We start from the raw sequence: 22,811 nt of genomic DNA on the forward strand, positions 1-22,811 counted from the left end.
TTCAAATACTAATTTAGCTGCACTTATGGGATACTACTACTACTCTACTACTACTAATAAAAATAAATATATGTACATAGTAATACAAGAAATCATACCAGTTTGAGAACACGTTCACAATTTCATATATAATATAATAATTTATTAATTATAGAATTACAAGATTATATTGTCTTTCTTTTGCAACTAAATAATTTAGGATTAATGTCAGTATATTAGGACTAAATTTGTAATTTCACTTTTTAATTGTCACCTTTTTCCTGTGTGCCACATCGTTACGTCAGAAGGTGGCGACAAACCTTTACTGTTGAGTCATTGAACCGATTCCATCAAAGAAACGATTCATTCAGGATTGGTAACGCGTGCTGTTGTTTGTTTCTCGCGTGATTTTGTTAGCAAACTCACTGGACAACAAACTGACTGACAGTTTTGCGTCTAAAATGTAAGTAATACGCTATTAAATTCTCTACTGGACTGTGACCTAAAGTTAACAACAAATTCTTAAGGATAACAACTTTCCAGACCCTTGCTGTGTTAATGTAACGTTAACGAAGTATTAGTTGATGTTCAGGTTTTGGTTTTGATAAGCAGTAACAAGCACAATTTTGTGTATTGTATTTATAATTTGTTTAAACTGCCCACAAATATGGCCATTCTTTAAAAACATAGCAGTTAAGAGGATATTATTCAGCCTATATACTCTTTAAAATGCACACAAACAATAATACTACATGCAGATAACACATGCAGAGTGGGCTGTTTACGTCTTTCTGCAAAATGATATATATATAATACAAAGAAAACCCCATAACAATCAGATTTTATTTAAACGTTTTATTCATTAATGTTGTGTCAATATTACAATATGTACAATGGAATGAAACTCCAGCTAGGACGAACAGCAAAGATCACACAAACACATGAAAATACTGACATAACATATGTTGATAGAGTGGCTCTTGTGAAGGAATAACAACAACAGTGATAGGGAGAAACATGTATAATGGCAATCACAGAGCACAAACATCTTCATTAAATCCTTTTTTAAAAATACATTCTTGAAGGACAGCTTCAAATTGTCAGAAAAATGCTGCACAGCTGCTTTATCGTTAATGTTTTCACTGTTATTAACAATGATCTAGGCAACATCACAATGAAATATATATATAAAAAAGTAAAATATGAAACAAAATGCACACCAGGAAACAAATATGTATGTGTGTGAAGCAAAAGTCATACAGAAGGGTGAAGGAAACAAATGTGATCTGAAATATGTACAGTTTCAAAAATAAAATAAAACAACAAACATCTAAAATATAAAAATAGTTTTTTTTTTTTTGCAATAGCACTGTACAGCAATATTTGTCAATGGAAACATTATTGTACATAACCACTGGCTATTTGAGCTACAGTTTAAAAACAAAAACAATGCCCTTTATTTTCTCTTACTCTTTGAATAAGAAATGTGGACTTGTTTGCGATTGCACCAGGCAATTTTTCCAAAACAATAGTTATGAATAAACTCTTTTATTCTGAAGAAATGTGATCCAAACAAATGTGATACAGAAGAGTTCCTTTTTTTTTCTTTAGACACTATATTTCCTTACTACTTACCCACTAAGAAAATGCAAGAAAAACTGGAGTTGCTCAAAGTTAGCAGTGTTTTTTGCTTATCCCAGCTTATTATGCAGGGTCAACTTGAAATAAGCATTCACATACTCAAAAAAGTGTAAACGATGTATTTATTTGGACATAGAAACACTGGATCAACCAATGGTGTGTATTTCAGAAGGGGCCTATCGGTTTTAAACAACCAATGGCAGAGGAGGGAAACCTGTTCAAAGAGAATTAAATGATATTTTATTAGATGATAGCTGAACTTGGGAGGTTTTCCATGAAACTGTTTTCAAATAAAACCTGTTATGCAACTTTGCCATTATTTTACATGGCAATGGCATTTTGAAAACACAAATGTTTAAAAAGTGCAAGTTCTTGAAAATTATACCATTATTATTTTTGTGTAAATGTGAGTTTCACATTCACACAAAAAAAGGTAAAAAGGGAAACTCTAATTTTTTGTACCTCTTTGTCATAAAAGTAGTGAGGTTGAAAAGACTGAACAGCATTTTTACTTTTAACTCTGTCCAAAAGTTAGTAAAGATGCAGAGATATCGTATCATCCCAAACCTGAACGAAAGTCTGTATCTCTGGGTAACTTCAATGTATCAAAACAAATCTTGGTACACTTCATGGCCACCATGATCTCAGGGCAGATGACAAATTTGGTTATAGCACCTCCTAAAGGTTATAGGCTATTTTGAATATGCCAACACTGCAATATTGGCTCAGCCATTGGTGTCTGTTCTGTTTGAGTAATTGGTGACAGATGGGGAAACCTGTTTGAAAACAGTTATTTTAGTAATTCTTCCTTTTTGAGTACTGCAGAAATTGCACTGTAGAACTGACCCTTAAAGCCAAGATTTGAATTATTCAAGGAATAAAGCACCATGGCACTCCTAAGGGGTCATTCACACTAGGGGTAAACAATATATCGTTTCAGCATCGATATTGCAATGTGAACATTCGCAATAGTCACATCACGAGTATACGCAATGTTCAGTCTGGATTTTAATTTATCATTTCAAAAGTATTTTTTGAGGTCTGTGATAGTGTGAGGGTTTTAAAAACATTCAGGCCAAAAAAAAATGTAGTTTTTAACTTTGGCAAATGAATAACAATAAATTCTATTTAATTAATTATAAAGCGAAGACTATGCAGTATTATTTTATGTTTGATTATTCAATTACTGTATACCTGAATACAGTTCGACTCTTTGAAAAACAAATAAAATATTTATATAATATGTATCTTTTACTTTATTTAATTTGACTATGCTTGTAGATTTTCTTATATTTTATGCATATGCACTCCCCTACAGAATAATCCCAATCAATCTAAGATTATAATTCTTTCCAAATAGTTATTCAACAAATAGTGAAATTGTTTTTATATCGCAATATATATTGCAGAATAAAATGTTATCGCAATGCTACATTTTTCCAATATCGTGCAGCCCTAATTCACACAGAATATGTTCTCCATTTCCGTGTGCTTCTTTTCCATAGTTTTTGTATGTTAACACTCTAAACTGGCATGAATGCCCATTACGCTTGCGTCTTTCATGTTTCGCACATGAATGCTATATTTTTAAGATGCCATGTCAAAAAGAGTTTCAATTTTTACAAGCAGCGCCAGTCATCAATGTCTGCTCCAAAGCAGAGAACCAATCAGAAGAACTCTGAGGTGGGAGAAGTATTGCAACTTATGTTTACAGTAGGAAACTGACATGACGACTTTTTTATCTGAAAGTACCATGGCGGAAGAAGCTTTATTTGCATCTCATGTTTTTAGATGCAAAGACGTATTATGTATGAATGACCGTGAAAGTGGTCAAAATTCTAGACAATAGTCATCTTAGCTGACTTGGCTAACTGAACTATATGAATTGTCACAATAAAAGAGTGCAGAACTGCACATGTGATGTCCATATCGAAGACACAAATGTTTTGTTTTGTTTTTTACAATTCATAAATCCAGTTCATAATTAATAACATCATGAAGGTTGGATAAAAATATTATGCTTTAGACAAGCAGAGCCAGCACAGCAGTTCAAACCCACTTCTGTTCCAAGTTCATAGTTTGGCGTAAGTATCCAGCACCTTTTGTTTTTATGCAAAGAATGAGCACCAGTAACTCCAAAGACTTAAAAATCTGAGTCAGCATCTAATAGCTCAGCATCCATAAGATTGGTTCTGGAATGTATTTGTGCACCCCTCCTGCCGTCTGCCCGTGGCACAACTGCAGTCCTGCCGGCATCCATCATAGAAGCCTCCTGGCCAAGGTGCCGGAAAACCCCCTTAGGTTGCCATGAGCTTTGCTGGAAGTGACTTGAATCTCCTTGCATGCTATCTCTTAGCGTCAAGGGATTGGCCAGAGGGAGACTGGAAGGTTTATTGCGCAAATAACCAAGCCCACCGTACCTATCCTGGTAAGGAAGCGGACATGAAGGCCTGAATTCTGGGAAGGCTCCAGGTAGCATATCCTGTTCCTCCTGCTGCTGTCGCTGCTGTTCCCAAAGGTTAGCCACCAGACTCCGGTGACCGGGAAGTTTCGGGAGACGCGGCACTGCACTGGGGCCAAACTCCCTCCGGTGGTAGGCAGGATTCCCTTCATCTGCTGCAGGACCCGCAGGCCGTACTTCCTTCCTTCGCTTTTTCTTCTTCTTCTTTCTTTTCATAATTTCAGGAGAAATTTCTGCTTCAACCATCCAAAGTTTGTTCCTTTCCTCTGGAGGCGGAACTACAGGGGAAAATATGCAATTATAGTTATAGTAAATATAATAATATTACAGCAGAAATTACAGTAAACATATTATTGGTCTCAATTTATGCAAAATCCAAATAAATACAGAAAAGTTTGCTCCATCTTGTTAACACCCTCATATTATCATTAGACTTTTGCAATTACTCAATATATAGGCTTTGCTCTGAGGCTCTACCTACTAGTATACCACCGCTCATTTATTCAAACTTGTTTTTATGGCTAGAGCTATTGGCTATAAACAATTAATAATATATTTATTAAATGTTATGTTAGAACTATAGAGCTTACTGGGTGTTCCAGTGGGTGTCACTGAGATATCCTGCGGTAAAATTGCCCCTCTTCTAGCCACCATCTTGGTCACATGTTGGGCCCATGCAGAAGACATCTCAATCGATGGTTCATTCAGGTCAAAGTTGATACCTGCTGAAAAGGTTTAAAACAATCAAATGTTACAATTTTTTGCTTAATATATGGAGGAAATACATGTTCAGATTAAACTGACTGAAGGTTTGAAGAGTGAATGTTTGTTTTAATATACTAAAAATATAAATATATAAAAATGATCTTTAGCATGTAGGAGGAGGTTCTTACCCACAGGTCCCTCATGAGAAACTGTGTGCATGCTAAAGGACAGCTCTTTCTCAGGATCTTTCTGCAGTTCTTTTCGCTTTGAGAATGCCTTGGCAATCATTTTACTCTTCTTAATGCGTTTCGGCTCATCGTCGCTTCGTCCAATGATTCTTGTATTGAGAGAAAATAGTTTACGTTAGACTACTTTTTAAATGTTTTAGTACACAATATATTTTGTAATGTCTTTTTTATCTCTGTTTCTTACCTGAACCAGGTACGTTTCCAGATGAGGATTGTAGCCTTCGTCCAAACCCAGGTGCTCATTGCAATGCCTGTGCCAAACATTGAGAAGAGGTTGATCTTCCCCACCAGCAGACTGGGCCTATTCTTGATGGCACATTCTGGGATCGGCTTGTTGGTCTGGTGAGCTATGGTGACATTAGCCTCGCATCTGTTTTAAAAACCACACACACACAAAACATAGATTAGGAACATAGATTAGGTAACACACTGATCATGATCCAGTCTTTAAAATACGGGATGTTAGAGAAAAGGACTCACAGAACATATTCCCTGAAGCTTCTTTCCCACTCAGCTTGATTGAAGAAGTCATAAAAATGACATCCGAATGTAATCAAAACAAAACCAAAGGCCAGAAATCCAAATATGCCTGAGAAACCAAAAATAAAAAATAAATAAAGAATGGCAATACCAAAAAGGTTTAAATTCACAAAATTTGCAAATATTCATTTATGTGTGTGAACTGTTTATAGAGGAAACCCAAACTTACCAAGCCTTAGCATGGTTTCATTGATTTTACTTGCAGCTTTTTCGCTGAGTAGCCCTGGATGGTTGCTTTTAATGGAAAACAATGTCATAACCCCTGGAAAATGATGAAAGCATATAAGTGAGTCTCTTAATGGCATGTGCAGCTGTCAAACAAAATGAAAATATCTCTCTCACCTCGTATTAAGAAATAGCCACCAATAACAAGGACAAACCCGATAGGAGCCAGAACAAACCCTGCACGATATTCATAATACCTATAGCCGACAAAGCAAATGCCACTAACTGAATCTGCATCCACCTGTGGAACATTTCATAGTGTCAAATTAATTACTGTAAATATGCTGATGAAAATGATGTAAAAGTGTAAGAGTAGTCTCACCTGTGAATTGGCCAGTATAGCAACTGTCAGTATAAAAGGAATAGACCATGTGACCAAGTGGAAATAGGACGTTTTTCCAGACAGAGGTTGATGGGTGGTGCCAAGGGCTTTGAATGATGTGTGCCAGGCATAAGTGAGCATAACGAACCAAATAACTCCAGACATAAGAGAGTAATACACAATGACGAAGATAATCACGCATGACAGCGTCTCGGTGGATCTATAGAAGAAAAACAAGCCTTGGAAAATAGTTTTTTGCATCCCAAATATTGGGTAAGTAATAATTATATTGTTTTTATTGTTCATGTTTATTAATTTCCTGACAGTAAAAATTGTATAACTCTAATTTACTGTTTTTCAATGTTTTGAAAGGTGGATTTTTCACTCACGATGGCTCTCCAAGTCGCATAGTGTTGTCGCTTTTGCATACTATCTCATCGCGGGCTCCATCCATGAATTGAGCGAGCCATCCAATACTTCCAATAAAGAAACAGGCGTTGACGTAGAAGAGGATCACGGCGGGGTAACGGTTGGAATTCTTCCAGTCTGCAAGAAATGTGGCCTGTTGGAAATTGTAAGAAGGAATAAAATTAGAGACTCCAGCCCAAAACTTCAGCTACTTTCTGTCAAACAAACTGCAAACAAGGAAGTCAGCCAGGCGTATGTTTCCCCAACAACAATGTAAATTACTGCTTTATAGAACAATGTGATGTTGGAGGAATGTTAGAGGAAGTTTAAAGCATCCGGGCACAATAAATTGTACCATTTGTAAGTTTAGTAAAGATATTTTTCATATTATTTATGTAATGAAAACTATTCTGTGTTATTTTATATTTAATTATTCAGTATTAGAACCTGTAAATACTACAAGAGACTCACCAGAAACCATAAAGCATTGTTTATTTAGTTTTTCTTTTGTCTATTGTATTTATCTATGCTTTTAATTTGTACATTTTTATACATTATTCACTCTACTACAGAATTGTTCCAATAAATGAATTCTTTCCAAATAGCTATTCAAGTCATCTGGTAAATCTCTGTTCAAATCGCAATAAATAGTGCAGAAAAACTAAATATCTCAATGTCAGATTTCTCCAATATCATGCAGCCCTAGTTTGACCAATGCTGAACTTGCGTATCCCAACAACTTATCCCAGCTTGAGATTACGGTTCACCTACCAGCGTGAAGAAAGTACAGAGAAGAGTGATGGAACCGAAGACGGCGATGTAGCTATGCATGTCTGAGTGCTCGTCCTCTGTGAATAAAGGGTTGTCGCACTGGATCCCACAGCCTTCCACATCCTTATACCAACTTGCCTGGATGTCAGTTTTGACCAACGGAGCCTCGCATTGGCCAGAAGTGTTGAATTTGAGCTTCTGTACCTCATTCTGAAAGATAAAAAGTCAATGTAATTACTTCACTAGCACTACAGAACAAATATTGGGGTGTACGCAAATGGATGACTTACCTGGCAACCTTTAGGGAACTGCTCCTTGTTTTCGCACTTGAGGAAGTTGGGCCAGCCCCTCTCCCGCTCCACAATACTGCATGGATTGCGTGTAGCTTGGCACAGGTGCTGGCTGGGCAGTTCGACCTTTCCATTCTCACACTTTGGCATGTAAACGGCACACAGCAATGGTTGAATGACGGCCCAACAGCGAGGAGCATTTCTCAGCCCTGGGCAGATGAGATTGGAAGATTAGATGCTAATTAACGCTATTAAATTAGAGTGCATAATTCTAAATGGCTTGTGTATTAAAAAGATCATTTATAGAATAAAAACACGAGTTCATCTGCATCCTTTGCGTATCTAAATATGTGGTTAAGTTTTCTTTTTCATATGTATAGGAAATTGCCCATAAGACAATGCAGGGAAAGTTGGGATTAAGGTGTGAATGTGAGGGGAAATGAAGGGATTGCTCATTATGGGGTGCTTGTGAAAATTAAGAACATGATGGCACTGAAAACTGATGTCAAAGTCATGTAAGACTATCATTCTGTAGCTTATTGTAATTTAATTTGTGTAATGTGAAATCAAAAAGCATTGGGAGGAAAAGTTAATATATTGTTCTGCACATATGATTTTATTTTAGCTGATAGTAACCTTTTTAGGGTCTATTTAATAACTTAATTCTAATTTATATTTTTAAACACCCAAATAAATAAAAATAACAACTTGCATAGGAACTATTTCAGTGTTTTCAGCTAAATATGGATTTCCTATGCAACACAAAAAATTACCAATTAAAGAACATAACAATTAAAACGTTATTTAACTGCATTTGTATTAAACAACTGTAACTTACCAGACCACATGGCCAATTTCTCGAAGGCTTCCTCCTGAGTTTCTGAGTCTTCAGCCAGAATCAGAGACGTGTGCGTGTACGGCAAAGGCGAACCTAGGCACGTATTGTACTTTAGCACTTCACAAGTTGTAGATTTCTTACAAAAGTCGTTGAAGATAGTTTCATTTGGGTGCAAGATGACCGCCCGAGCGACCATAGAGATAGCTGTCCAGATCCAAAGCATCCAAAAGCCTCCAACAATGGAGCAGGGGCGCTTGGAGGACATCTTGGAGACGCAACAAAGTAGCGATGTTTCATCAAATGTTTCCAAATAAACTCTGCGAGCTCAACTCGTGCGCGATGCGCTTTGAGTTTTCAAAACACGACAAATTTTGGATAGGTCATAGAATCGCGATTAAACTAAATTTCCTATTAAAAGAAACCTCTTTTAGTCCGATTCCAAAGTTTTTTATGCCTCCGTTCTCGGGCACATACTGTTGAAAAGCTGTTCATCGTACAATTGCGCTGCGCAAAAAGTTGTCAACAAAAGTTTCTTTTTGAAGTTCCAGCGCAAAGATTTGCTCAGCTCCGTTTTGCTTAAACTTAAAAGTTAGAACAAATCAAATAACGTTCACCCCATCCCCCACTTTTGGGATGGAGGAAAAAATGTTGCCTTGAAAAGTCTGGGACTGGGACTGTAACTTGATCCCGGGGCTGTGCGCTCCGTCCCCCTTGAGCGCGTCCCCGCGTCCCCCAGTTTACAGCAAAACCAGAAAGCGAGAAATGTTGTCAAAACTCATCTACTCATCGGATGGAGACCATAGATCCAATGATCCCATAACGTCTTTTAGAAGAATCTGTTTTGCCTGTCTTGGTATGCACAAGGGGGGTGCACACACTCACACACACACACACACACACACACACACACACACACACACACACACACACACACAACACACACAAATAACAAAAACGTCTGCTTCCCTCCCATCCCCCTCATGATGGGGGAAAAGCAGCCCATGCCAGCCTACATAATATTTACATGCTTCAGTTATACTTGGCTCCATCTCTGATCTTATCATATTTACCCCATGCCTTTTGTTGATATTTGTCTTCAGACTTTGATAATGAGAAATGTATGCACAGTCTATGTGGAATTGGATTGGTATCATAAAAAACATTGCCAAATGTATTTATGATAATAACATTATTTAAAATAGATTTTTTTATTGAATGCATTTTATCTATAATGTATAACTTTTTAATCATAATTATGACTCCGTATTTCATAATGTTTCTTAGTCATGCCCTAGTGTCTTGGAATTCCAAGTTTGATTTTATAATTATAATTTGCCAAAGTAATGGCTTTCCTCTGCTAAGAGGGAGGAACAGGATGTTGTCAATTCACTATATACACAATTGTAATGATGTGGATATACGTCTAATGAGGAATGCAATGTACAAGTCACACTAAAAACTAGCATGCTTTACAAAAAACACAATGCCACACATTTTTATTTAAACTGTTTTATCATCAATCTGAGTAGAACCCTCCAATATAGGCTAAAAAAACAACAACAGGAAATATTGTTATAGTACTGATTTTTATTGCACTTTTTACAAAGATTTGCAATACTGACTACTTTTGAAATGCCACTTTCTTTTCATCTCATTCCCAATACAATGCATCAAGTTAGCTGTTGCGATGGAAACTAAAAAGCAATCTGAATAGAGGCCAAAAACTGAGTGTAGTTTGCTGTATCAGATTTCAACAGCAGCACTTGTTGGTGTGGATGTGGTTGGTGTTTCCAGCACTGGGCCTCCTTAAAAAGCACATCCAACATGGCGGCTGTAGCATGAGAGAGAGAGGCACAGAGCAGGACCACACACAAACACCAATGAGGAGAGAGAGAAAAAAAGGTCCCAAAAAAACCCCAACCTCTTTCTCTATACACGCACAGACACTGCTTTCCTGTACGTTGGTATAAAATGGCTCATATTTCAGCAGAGTTTTTGCATTTGGCTATTAAACAACATTAACAAACTGAAGGTGTCTGTTTGGATTTGCAGATGAGTTTTGGATGAAGGCCTCATGAGTTAGTGGTTTTTGGCTGTTCTCAGTACACTGCGCTGCACCTGGTATGCATTTGACTCCCATGTCTATGAATGCGTCTTTGTAACTTGTTTTAGACTCAAAACTTTTAAACACCTCTTTATTTATATATATATATATATATATATATATATATATATATATATATATATATATATATATATATATATATATATATATATATATATATATATATTTAAAAATATATAAATAAATATTACAAATAATATTTTATAACTTGTAGAGCTGCGCATCGATGGATTTACACTTCAGTGTGAAATCTAAAACCACACTGAACTAGACTGAACTTCAACTCTGAAAACTGGACTGACACGGTTTCAATTTACTAGAACTTCTATGTTAAGCTGCTTTGACTCAATCTACATAGTAAAAGTGCTATAGAAATAAACATGAATTGAATTAAATATAATTGAGCATTCGTGTGCCACACTTTTTGCTCCTAAAACATAAACGAAATGGGTCCCACAGATGATTATATTTCAGTTATGAGGCTAATGAAATTGAGGAACTATTACATGTGTATTGTGCTTATTGTGAAAAGCATTGTAATAATATTGTTACTTTTATTAGTAGTAGTAGCTGTAGTAGTACACACATTTGTCAATAATATTACAAAACAAAATGACAAATATTATACAATAAAATACTAATTATAGTTTATCATCATCAGCATCCTTGTTTTGTTACTGTTACTGTTACTTGTTTGTCCTGCTACTAAACTAAAGATGAAAACCTTTGTTACAAATAAAATGAATATTTCTCAAGAAAAACAAAACAAAAACTAACAACAGGGAATTTGTAAAATAAAACAGCCAACATAATAACAAAAAAACTTCTACTACACTGTAGAACCCAAAAAGTTAAGGTAACTCAAACCATTTGACGAAACCGATTACAACAAACCATTTAAGTTCAAAAACTAATCCTAATGAGTACTGTGAACTTAATCCATTTGAGTAAACGAAGCAATTTGAGCACAGTAAAATCCAATAAATGAAGAGAACTCAAACCAACTGAGTACTGTTAAACCCAATAAGTTAAGCCAACTCAAACAGTTTAAGGAAACTGATTGCTACAAACAATTTGAGTTAAACAAATTTATATGAGTACTGTGAATTTGCTCCATTTAAGTTGAAATAACGAGCTATTTAATTAACTCATTACCTTCAACACTGAGTTCAAAACTTTTTTCAGATGAGTAGAATTAACTTTCAGTAAATTTTGAGTTAACTACACTCATTTCATTTGATAAAGTTGACTGTTGGGTTTTAGAGTGTGTGTATTTTAAAAATTAAAAATCTTAGTTAATTGTTATAAATAGTTAAAAATAATGTTTTCTTTAACATAAATATAGAAAACTATCAAAAGAAAACTAAGTTAAAGGCAAACAATGTACATAATCACAATATTATCAAAACTGAATGTTTATATCTTCAAAATATTTTATTTATATTTACATTTACAATAAACAACAAAACATTGGGATACACCGAAAAAACATTCTGTTCTCCAAACAGAAGGATGATACTCACTATACTGCCAGATTATGAAGAGGAGAGTAAACACCTGATTCTCTAGCCAGATCAAGCTTACAGTGCTTATTCAGATTATAATCAGAAATGTTGTTGATGTAGGAACCCATTATGAAAAAAATCACCAGCAAAACAAATATGATCAACTAGTAATGTTATAAAAGTGCTTATTGAATGCATTTATTCAAAGTAATACTCAATAATACTTGAATTACAAAATTATATTAAATAAAAGGGATGTTAGGAAGCACACTTGACTTTTTAGACTTATTATTTAATAATGAATGTTTTACACACATTATATTGGTAAATAAAAATACAATAATTTCTGTTCTCAGATGATATATCGACCAAATACAAAGTCTGCTTTTAAAATATGTAGAGTATAATTTAATAAATATCATATAAAACTAGTTTATATCACAAGACTGAAAGTCAGTTTTCAGTCCCAAAATAAATGTATTGACCTATTGATCATCGGCGTGTCTTGCTACAGTTTATACAAATATTCAGATTTGTAAAATATCAAAAACATGACCTTAAAACATCACTCAAACTGCTTTTTTTTCTCCTAGATTTTCCTTTTCTCTTTCAGCTCCAGGGGTCTGAGCGATGTTGTTGGTTGTAATTCTGTAGTTTAATTTGATCCTGGATTTGATTAATAAGCACCTGAGAGAGAAGGATTCCAACCAGCTAGAAAAAGTAGAGAAGTTGTCAGATTAAAAAAAAACCTCAAAGTTTATTCTAGCCTGTATAAAACAGAACAAAATCTAAAGTCAACCTACAATGTTGATGTTATGCATTATGACATTTTTTTTAGCTTGTACATGTTTAACCTAATTATATGGTATTTTGGTGTACCTGGGGGATGGCGAGACCAAGTGCGATGCCTCCCAGTAGAAACAGGTTACTGTGGATCCAGTTGACCAGTATATCAATGCAGCCGTTGGTATTGATGAAGGCACTGGCTGCCAGATATTCCAGCGCCTGCATGCCATGACCACACATGGTGTTTATTATAGTCTGACAAAACAAAAAGTTAGAGAGAGAGGGAGATTAAATATGTTAATAATTCATGTAATATTTTAAATATTTATTATGTTTTTTAAATGTTAAATTCATTATAGTGTATTGAATGTACTTATGAAAACACAATTTATTTTTATAACAATTAATTAACTAAGATTTTTAATTAAAAAATACACACACTCTAAAAACCAACAGTCAACTTTGTCAAATGAAATGAGTGTAATTAACTTAAAATTTACTGAAAATTAATTCTACTCATTTGAAAAGAGTTTTGAACTCAGTGTTGAAGGCAATGCGTTATTTTATTACCTCATTACGTCAACTTAAATTGAGTAAATTCACAGTACTCATATAGATTAGTTTTTTAACTCAAATGGTTTGTTGCAATCGGTTTCCTCAAACGGTTTGAGTTGACTTGTTGAGATTTACAGTACTCAGTTAGTTTGAGTTCTCTACATTTATTGGATTTTACTACGCTCAAATGGCTACTTGACTAGTAGCCATTTGGTTCGTTTTTGAACTTTAATGGTTTGCTGCAATCGGTTTACTCTGATTTGAGTTACCTTAACTTTTTGGGTTTTACAGTGTAATGTAGTTAAATATAATATGAAATAATTATAACAATGTGGATTCTACACATAGTGAAAAAAATTATATTATATATTCTAATTTGATGCATTAATATTAGTAATATTTAATTTATTATTTCTTAGTTTTACAGATTTAATAAAATTTGACATAATTTTGAATATATATTTATTTGAGTGTTTTTAGATGTATTCAGAAGTTACATAGAGTATTAAATGTGTGATATATATATATATATATATATATATATATATATATATATATATATATATATATAAGAATTCAATAAAAATGATAAAGTGTATAATATTCATAATAATAATATTAATAGTTAATAATAATTTATAATAATAGTTTACAATGAGCATTTCAGAATTGAAAACATTAATATTATATTAGTACTACATGTTTATTATGTATTTAGTAATATATTAAAACTTAATTTAGAATATAATGATGAATAATAATTTAATGCTTTTTTATGCATATAATTGAATATAATACTATTATTGGAAATCTTCTGTATAATAAGAATTCATTGTAACATTTTAGCATTTTAATTCCTAATACGTATAATAATTTCTATTAAAATGCTTAATAATATAATACAACAATATTATTTGTGTTATTTTCTAAAATTGTATAATATTGAGTAGATCTTATATAGTTGCAATCATTCAGAATTTATATACACTATGAATATGCTCCATATATAAAATGCATGAAAAAGTCCAGCACTCACCTCCTCTTTGGCGTGCAGACAACAGGAGAAAGGTACAGAACAGCGCTCACTGCTGGGATTGTCTTTTGAACAATTGAAATACATGTTCTTCGACCAATCCATGAACGAAATCCCTCCGCAGCAATTAAACTGATCCCAACATAAGCCAAAAAAATCAGCGTTAAATCATACAGAACTTTACAATGCACTATACACATATATAAATAACCCTGACCTGTTTTTGTCCATAGTCGATGAGGTTCTGTAGGTCTATATCGTCTCTGTAATGCTTGATGGCGTTATCAAACATATCTGTTACTTTGCCACGTGCCTGAAATGAATGACTTTAAATTAAAAACACTGCCTTTTTGTCTTGTTTATTATATTAAGCAAACATCTATTGCTTCTTAATCTTCACTGTAAAAAAAATCTGTGTATACGGAGTTTTCTGAATTTTCACATTTTTTTTTCTGTTTATTTAATGCTTTTGAATTGCACAATGGGAACTTGATCTTTTCTCCACTTTTATTTACACATTTAATAGTTTGAAGTTTGAGTTGGTGTTGTCAATTACGTTACAAAATTATTTATAAACTTCAAGTATACGGTTATTTTACGGACGTATTTTTTCTATATATGTTATTTCTCACACAATGTAATGTATTGAACTACTAAAATGTCAATAAACGTCACTTTGTTTTTACTGCAGAGATGACATTTCTCCATCTCAAGTTGACAGAGTAGAGGTCCCGTGATACAATTCATAACCGTAAATAAACAGAATTCACAAAATACAGAAACTGCTAATTAATGGATATTTTTTACAGTGTAAGTTTGAGTTTTGTTACGTTGGTTGATGACAGACAGTAGAGGGCGCTCATTGCAAACTAAACATTTCTCTATTTATTGACTGGGTGTTTTGTTATAGCTTGTTCAGACTATTTAAATACTACATTTACTTCTACATGTCTATACAAAGACCAAGAGATTTAATAGTGGATTTATGTAATGTTTAAGTCGGATCAATTAAAGAGATAGTTTACAGAAACCCTCCAGTTGTTCCAAACATTTATGAGAAGATATTTTGAAGTACTGGTAGCCATTGACCACTGTAATAGAAAAATGAAAATACAGAAGTCAATGGCTACCAGGTCTTCACAGTATCTTCCTTTGTGTTCAATAGGAGATGCTTAATCTGGTTTGGTACAATTGGAGGGTGAGTAAATGATGTCTGAATTTTCTTTTCTTTTTTTCGGTGAACTATCTATTTAAGGTGAAGTTAAAGAATTGGAGTTAAAAGATTTACATGAGGGAATACAACTCAATAGTGCTTTTTACCTTGTCTGAGAAGACAAATCCTAGAACACCAGCCAGAAGCTGCAGCAGAAACATGATAGTCAAGAAGATGCAGAACTACAAAAGGAAGAGAGTTTGCTGTTAGAGTTGGCTTTTTATTTTATTTTCTGTGTTTAATGCATTTTATTTGATATCGTTTACATTTTTAGCTCCACCGAGGCTCTGTTTGCACCCGGTGTTAGGAGTTTACCAGGTATTAGCATGCATTGGAAGTAATATGATCACAAGTTATCAGTCAAGATGCATTACTGTTTTTATTTGGTATTAACATTTGTCAAACTTGTGTGTTTGGAGCTGGGGCGGATTTAGTAAAAGCAATTCCAGCCATGGAAAATGCACCTTTTGCACTTAATTTTATTATTATTTTTATTTTGCTGTTATATATAAAACAATGTTGTATATAATTTATACGTATCATTTACAGTTCTAGGTATTTATTTACCTAGAAGCAGACGCTTACCTTGCTTATTGGTTTAATCTGGTTCGGAGACCCTTCCCTCGTAATTTCCTCTCTTATATCTCTCTACTACCCATGTTGTTCAACTTATGAATAAGCAAGAAAGCACGCAAATAAAGTATGTAAATGGGAACTACAATTTATATAATAATCTGTGTTTTGTTATAACACAGCTACAAACATATCAATCATGTGTCAGTCAGTGTAGAGTCGTTTAGTGCTAAGATTGTAAAAGCAAACCGATAAAATGGGTTTAACTCTAAAAGTAGACTGTTTCAAATATTTTTTCACTTGTATTAAAGGAATGTTCACCCAAAAATTAAAATATACCACCCTCAAGTGGTTCAAAACCTTTATAAGTTTGTTTCTTCTGTTAAACTACAATAGATGTGACCGGTTTCTTCAAAATATCTTCTTTTGTGTTCAACAGAGGAAAGTAAGTCAAACAGTTTTGGAACTATTGTAAATGTAAAGGGTGAGTAAATGATGACAGAATTTTCAGTTTTGGGTGAACTATACTATACTATACTAATACTATACTATACTATACTAAGCATCATCCACTTTTGATCTGATTGACAATAAGGCCCTGTTTACACTTGGTATAATGATGCATTTATTATAGATCTGATCAACAGATGACAACACTAAATTCTGCTTTTAACTTGTTTGCATTTGACCACTTAATACCAGGTAAAAATATGGTACTTTTCTGATTCCAAAATCTAAATTGCACATTTAATCTGGTAAATGTGTGATGTAACATTCTTGAAAGTTTGCAGATTCATTACTGACCGTCTGCAGTAAGCAAATGTTCTCCCTCAGTGAACCCACACAGCCACAGAAAGTGATGAAGAACATGAAAATTCCCACTACCATCAGTATCAGAGCCGGGTCCACAGTTAGACAGGCCAGCGCTGTCTCTGCAGAGAGAAACAGTGACGGACCACATTAACAGACTTCTTTTCTGCATACTTACACTGCTTTTTTTAATACATTTCTCAGTGATTTTAGGCAATGTGTTTTGGTGCATTTTAAACAAAACAGATTTATTAAACTGATTTATTTATTAAAATAATATTTTAGTCACCAAACATATTTAGAAATTGAAAGATAATACAATTATTATCTTATTAACTAAATTGTTTTGCTTCTCTTGATTTTTCCTCTTTTTAAAATTTGTATTTCATATTTTTTTAGACAATTTAGTATTGTATAGCTTCCTATTGAAAATATGAATTTTAAAGATAGATTTGTGAGGGATGTACTCATATATGCTATGCATATGCATGTACAAACAGTGTGCATAGGTAAATATCATTAATACTGTAATTACATTGAAGTAAATCAAATAATATCAATCAAAAGGCTGCAAAAATTAAGAAATTATAAATGTTAAAATAATTTAACAAATTATTGTTAGAATTACAATTTTTAAATTAAATAAATGTTTAGGAAGTATTTGCCATTAGATCATTCAGAAGTCTTTCTAATATGTTGATTTGGTGCTCATTTATTAATGTTCAATTATTGGAAACACCCGGAAAACATTTTGCATGATTTTAGAAAGTTAGAAAGCATTTATTTGGAATAGAAATGTTTTGTAAGCATTATTATGTGTTTGTCACAGTTTTTATCAATTTAATGCATCTTTGCAGAACATAATTTTTAACATTAATATAAATAAGGACTGCAACATGAGCAGCAAATCAGCATTTATATTGCCATGATTTTTGAAAGATCATGAGTATGGCGTAAAGACTGCTAAAATTATTGAAGAATAAATTACATTTAAAAGGAAACAGTTATTTTTATTTGTTAATATATTTCAGAGTTTTAATGGTTTTGCTATAATTGTCATCAAATAAATGTAAACTTGGTTAGCAGAAGAGACTTTTTTCCATCAAAAAACTCTGTATATTGGAAACCTCTATATTATTGAACATTCTCAATCATGCATTATATTATTAATGGCAGATTTTCTACAATGTCACTAACAGTGACCATAATATAAAGATATCTATTATGTGCCACTAAAGGTGAAGCTGTCTACCAAATTTTCATGCTTATTTTTATTAGATGAAGATAATTTATTATATAATATTAGTAGAGTCTTTTATAAGCTCACTTGCTGAATCAGATTTGTTGTGGAAAATATGTATTGCATAATCAGTGTAAAACAGGCAGTGTGGTTTCAAGTAAACACACTTACCATGTTTAACTATCCTGGAATAAACACCAATAGATATCAGGACCAGTGAGATTATCTGTAACAAAAAGACAGGATGATTCTAATGTCAGTGTCATTCCTCTTCAGGGAGTGGCCGGATCAAATCTGCATTCATCTTTTTTTTTTCTTATAAAGGATCTATGTGTAAAAGGCTTGACTGAAGTAAGTAGTAAAAGCTGTTATTGTGTAAGTAGTAAGAGGCCTGTTGCTTAAGTCTACATTGTGTGAAAAAAAAAACATCCAACCAAGGTCAGAAATACAGTAGCAGAGTGAAAAATTAATGTAGTTTCTATCAGCTAGTGTGAATGTTCACAAGAAGAAAAAGTGAACAGGAAATTCTATATAAGGAAGCAAAGTTTCAGGGTTTGTTCGCTCTCTCTGTTTCTCACACAACTGAAGGTCCCAGTTTGTCTGACACAATGTAGCCCCTCTTGCTGACAGAGCTATCAGGTTACTATGATACTTTTTTCCCAGAGAAGGCAGTGTCTGTTCACTTCAAAGCCAGAAAATAGTATATGAAGGAGCTATTTGTTATCTATGAAAAACCTTTAATTGTTGCCTCGAAATATTCAAAGATAAATACAGTAATAAAATGTATGAATGTTTAAATATAATACATAATTAAACATTGAAAACATTGTCAAACAAATACGTTTAGCAGACTACTCCCATTAGTGGACTAAAAATACATTAAAAATAAAATACGTTTAACTCTGTGTTTTTTCTATACATATTAACTTTACATTTGTCATTTTGAAATACACATTGAATTTTGCTACAAACATTCAACATGATGATGATGAGCAATCCTACATTTCCTAACCACGAGTTTAAATAATTTAAGGGCAAATAACATTTAAATGATCGTTTTGCTGCCATTTCACCTTGCACATTACACAGATTAAATTTACTTTGTGTAGTACATTTTTGTACTGCATAACTCTATAATTAAATTATTTTCATTTTGTACCAGATGTTTCACTTGTCATAAATGCAAATTTAAGTGAAGATTATTTATAAAGTAGTTTCGAGAGGATCACGTGTTTATGATTGACCACGGCTGGACCTGCGTTAACTATCACGTGATTCTCCAATCAGATGTTTCCTAAGTCACTATAAATAACCATAGTCTTTCTAGCAGTCATCTTCGTTTCGAAGAATTCCCCCTTCCTCCCCCTTCTTCCAAGATAGTAAAGCACGGCGGCCCAGTGGTCAGCACTGTTACCTCACAGCAAGAACATCACTGGTTCTAATCCTTACTAGGCCAGTCAACATTTCTGTTTGGAGTTTACATGTTCTTTGCTTGTGTGGGGTTTCCCCGGTTTCCTCTCACCAATCTGAGACATGCATCATAAGTAAATTGACTAAACCAAATTAGCGCCATAGTCAAGTTCTTAGCCAACAGTATTTCTCCTTCATAAAGCAATTCGTCATTAGCCACAAATAAGCGGGGGAATTCTAGAGCTCTACCTGAACTCAATCTCCTCTCTCGCCCTACAAACCGGAGAGAGCCCAGGGCTTGAGGATCTTTTGAGCTCAGGGCTCTCTTCTGAGACAGCATGCCAAACAAGCTTATAATCAATTATCTAGTGTGAACTCTTGTAATATAGATTGTCATTTTACATGTTGCATTGTTCTGCATATTACACTTCAAAATGAATATTGCTACTTGTGTGCTTCCATACACTTTTGTGATATCAATCTAACATTTGTAATGACATATGGCTCTGCTTTTACAATGACTTTAACAATATCAAGTTTAAATTTGAAACAACTTGATTTTATATGTAGTTTTGTGATCTCAGCGTGAAATGTAAAACAAAACGTGGCTAGACATATGCCGATTTTAGATGCCAATATATTTCAAATAATAAAATCAAACAGCACGATAGTTTTTTTGCAATACACATAAGCATTCCATTTTTACATTAAGCAAGCATTTTATTTTATTTGCATTCAACCTGTGTATGATCTTTTTGGGTTAATGCACACTATGAGGAAAGTAACAATTGATGCATGATGCAACTTTACACCATTTCCTGTGTTAAAACAACCACACGTTTTTCAGCTTTCCAAATGACTGTTTTATAACCCTTTGTTTGACTAAAAGGAGTACAGATCTGCACTGTGACCCAGTAGTCAAATGCTCAGCATTATTATTATATTAAAAAGCGAGTTGTTCTAGAGGCTTTCAGCTTGAAATCTCCTTAGGTATTTGCATGTGCATACTTGCACCATCAAGCATGTACTACACTCTAATATCTAAATCAACTGACTTCAGCATAAACCGACTGTTTGGGTCCATTTAAACTACCACCCCGCCAACAACTTTTAAATATTTGGGGTGCATGTCTGGTTCTCCTTCTGAAGAGAGTTATTCATTTAGGTCTATTATGTTAAGTTGTACAGGGCAACAAATAAAAGAAGCATGGGGCCTCCACTCATCCAAACACCCTGCGCTGCTCTATCAGCATATGAATCAATGAGACCCGCTGCTAAGCAACCGACACCAGTTTTAAAAAAAAAGTTCGGGAAAGTAAACTGGCAGTATCAAGAACTTCACAATAGAGGGTTTTGTTAATGAGGTCTAATATGAACTCATTATTATTCCAGCAAGATCCTATCATACAGCTGGCTCATTTTACTTGGGCAAGTGTTTCTCAATACATCAAGTCAAGATGAAACAGGTTAGGCTTCTGTACTGAGTGTCATGAGCTGTTCTGTGTTTTTCAAAGTATTCTGAGAATGTAGGCTGTGGTGAGGTGATACACGTGTGTGTTGAGACATGCCCACGGGTCATGCTTTTAGTGTTTGTTCATGCCTAAATCACACTAGAACTTTTATTTGTTTTTTTATGAATGCTTATTAGACAAGTTTTCTTTTCAACAATGACTTCACTGATCAAGGGAACTAAGTGCAGTATTGGTGAATGTTGCTTCGTGTTGGTGAATGGAAAAGGGGGAGTCATTTGGTAAAACATTAATCATTAAACCTCATCATGTGAGTTAAAACCAGCTCTTCTACATACGCAGAATTTCTGTGTGTGTGTGTGTGTGTGTGTGCGTGTGTGTGTGTGTGTGTGTGTTTTATTTTTATTTATATAATAGTTTATTTATATTGTTGTATTCAATATGTGACTTGTAATTGTGTAAATAATGTGAAAATCTTAATTTATTTGTTTAGTTTGTATAGTTTAGTTGTTATTATGTGTATAATGTTATGTGTATAATGGGTATTATATTATAAAATTGATTATAGTTGCATATATATGTATAAAAACATAAGACATTTTAATAATAATAATAATAATAATTTACTTCTAGTGCATATATGATACTATATAGGGATTAAATTATATAATATAGGAATTTATTTATATATTATTCCTGTAAGTAAATAAATAAATATGCTTCATATACAATTATTTAAATTTATATATGTTGTGCATATTAACAAAATTAATAAAATGTGTAAATATTCTTAGTGTTTATTGTTTATAAAATATTGTATATATACACACAAATTATTTTATTTATATTTAATATTATTTCATACATTTCAACTATAGTTTTCTGGAAAAAAATATTTAAATTTAAATGTTTAACCCCTAAAAATTAACATTTTACTAAATTATATTTCGTTTTTTATAAGATACTTTGTTGTAGTATAATATAATATAATATAATATAATATAATATAATATAATATAATATAATATAATATAATATAATATAATATAATATAATATAATATTGTGTGTTGCATGTAAAAGTGAGCAGCACTTACCCAAAATATCATGTTGAAGAAGAAAAGTAAATATTTGACTACTGGACTGACGAAAGTGTAGTCCTCGTCGTTTTGCGTTGCTCTTTTCGCTTTTGCCATGATTAAAGGTGTGTGATGCCTCGCACCAGACCTTTAGCGTTCATTTAACTTTATTTAGATTTCCATCCTGGTGACACAACTCATTGACAAACGGCTCGTCAGGTCTCTCGATGTTTGAGCAAAATGTCAGGAGCGCATCTCGCGGAATCGGTGCTTGTTGTTTTAAAAGGCATTTCCTGATAAGCGCAGTCACTGAACTCGAGAAATAGAACACGCGTCGCATAAGCAACTGAAGCACCAGTGGGCGTTTCCTTTCCGCTTTATCATCACACCTGGGAGACAGTTTGCCGAACAAACTCATAGAAGCTTTAAATTTTCACCTTTTATACATGTGGACCTGTTTGTAATCTGGTTGAGTCTGCATGGAGTTGCTGACATCTCCTGGAGAAACGCACCGATAAAAGCAAACAATAAATAGTAATTTAGACAAATTTAAAATTATTTATCATGCATTGAAAAATTTGTTTAA

At 33.5% G+C, this 22,811-nt stretch overlaps 2 protein-coding genes across 2 annotated transcripts; both read right to left on the minus strand.

Moving 5' to 3' along the window:
- Positions 1–819: 819 nt before the first annotated feature.
- smo (smoothened, frizzled class receptor) lies at positions 820–9,296 on the minus strand. The gene is made up of 12 exons (XM_056455766.1): positions 8,429–9,296; positions 7,591–7,799; positions 7,301–7,510; positions 6,511–6,683; positions 6,122–6,341; positions 5,917–6,040; positions 5,744–5,836; positions 5,515–5,623; positions 5,219–5,404; positions 4,975–5,123; positions 4,672–4,806; positions 820–4,359 (listed from the first exon to the last, which is right to left on the minus strand). The coding sequence occupies exons 1-12, from the start codon at positions 8,691–8,693 to the stop codon at positions 3,764–3,766; spliced, it is 2,469 nt and encodes an 822-aa protein (XP_056311741.1). The 5' UTR covers positions 8,694–9,296; the 3' UTR covers positions 820–3,763.
- Positions 9,297–11,962: 2,666 nt separating this feature from the next.
- Positions 11,963–22,562, minus strand: tspan33a (tetraspanin 33a). The gene is made up of 8 exons (XM_056455767.1): positions 22,244–22,562; positions 18,440–18,494; positions 17,023–17,150; positions 15,753–15,827; positions 14,650–14,745; positions 14,436–14,564; positions 12,938–13,099; positions 11,963–12,769 (listed from the first exon to the last, which is right to left on the minus strand). The coding sequence occupies exons 1-8, from the start codon at positions 22,340–22,342 to the stop codon at positions 12,668–12,670; spliced, it is 846 nt and encodes a 281-aa protein (XP_056311742.1). The 5' UTR covers positions 22,343–22,562; the 3' UTR covers positions 11,963–12,667.
- Positions 22,563–22,811: the final 249 nt, after the last annotated feature.

The sequence above is a fragment of the Danio aesculapii genome, chromosome 4 (genome assembly GCF_903798145.1).
Source record: "Danio aesculapii chromosome 4, fDanAes4.1, whole genome shotgun sequence".
Lineage (NCBI taxonomy): Eukaryota > Metazoa > Chordata > Actinopteri > Cypriniformes > Danionidae > Danio > Danio aesculapii.

Coding starts and splice junctions, on each gene's coding strand:
- tspan33a (XM_056455767.1), bottom strand. CDS start 22,342: ATGGCAAAAGCGAAAAGAGCAACGCAAAACGACGAGGACTACACTTTC. Junction 18,495..22,243: donor TCTTCAACATGATATTTTGG/GTAAGTGCTGCT, acceptor TTTTTGTTACAG/ATAATCTCACTGGTCCTGAT. Junction 14,746..15,752: donor GATTTGTCTTCTCAGACAAG/GTAAAAAGCACT, acceptor CATTCATTTCAG/GCACGTGGCAAAGTAACAGA.
- smo (XM_056455766.1), bottom strand. CDS start 8,693: ATGTCCTCCAAGCGCCCCTGCTCCATTGTTGGAGGCTTTTGGATGCTT. Junction 7,800..8,428: donor GAAATTGGCCATGTGGTCTG/GTAAGTTACAGT, acceptor TCATCTGCCCAG/GGCTGAGAAATGCTCCTCGC. Junction 6,041..6,121: donor CTATACTGGCCAATTCACAG/GTGAGACTACTC, acceptor AATGTTCCACAG/GTGGATGCAGATTCAGTTAG.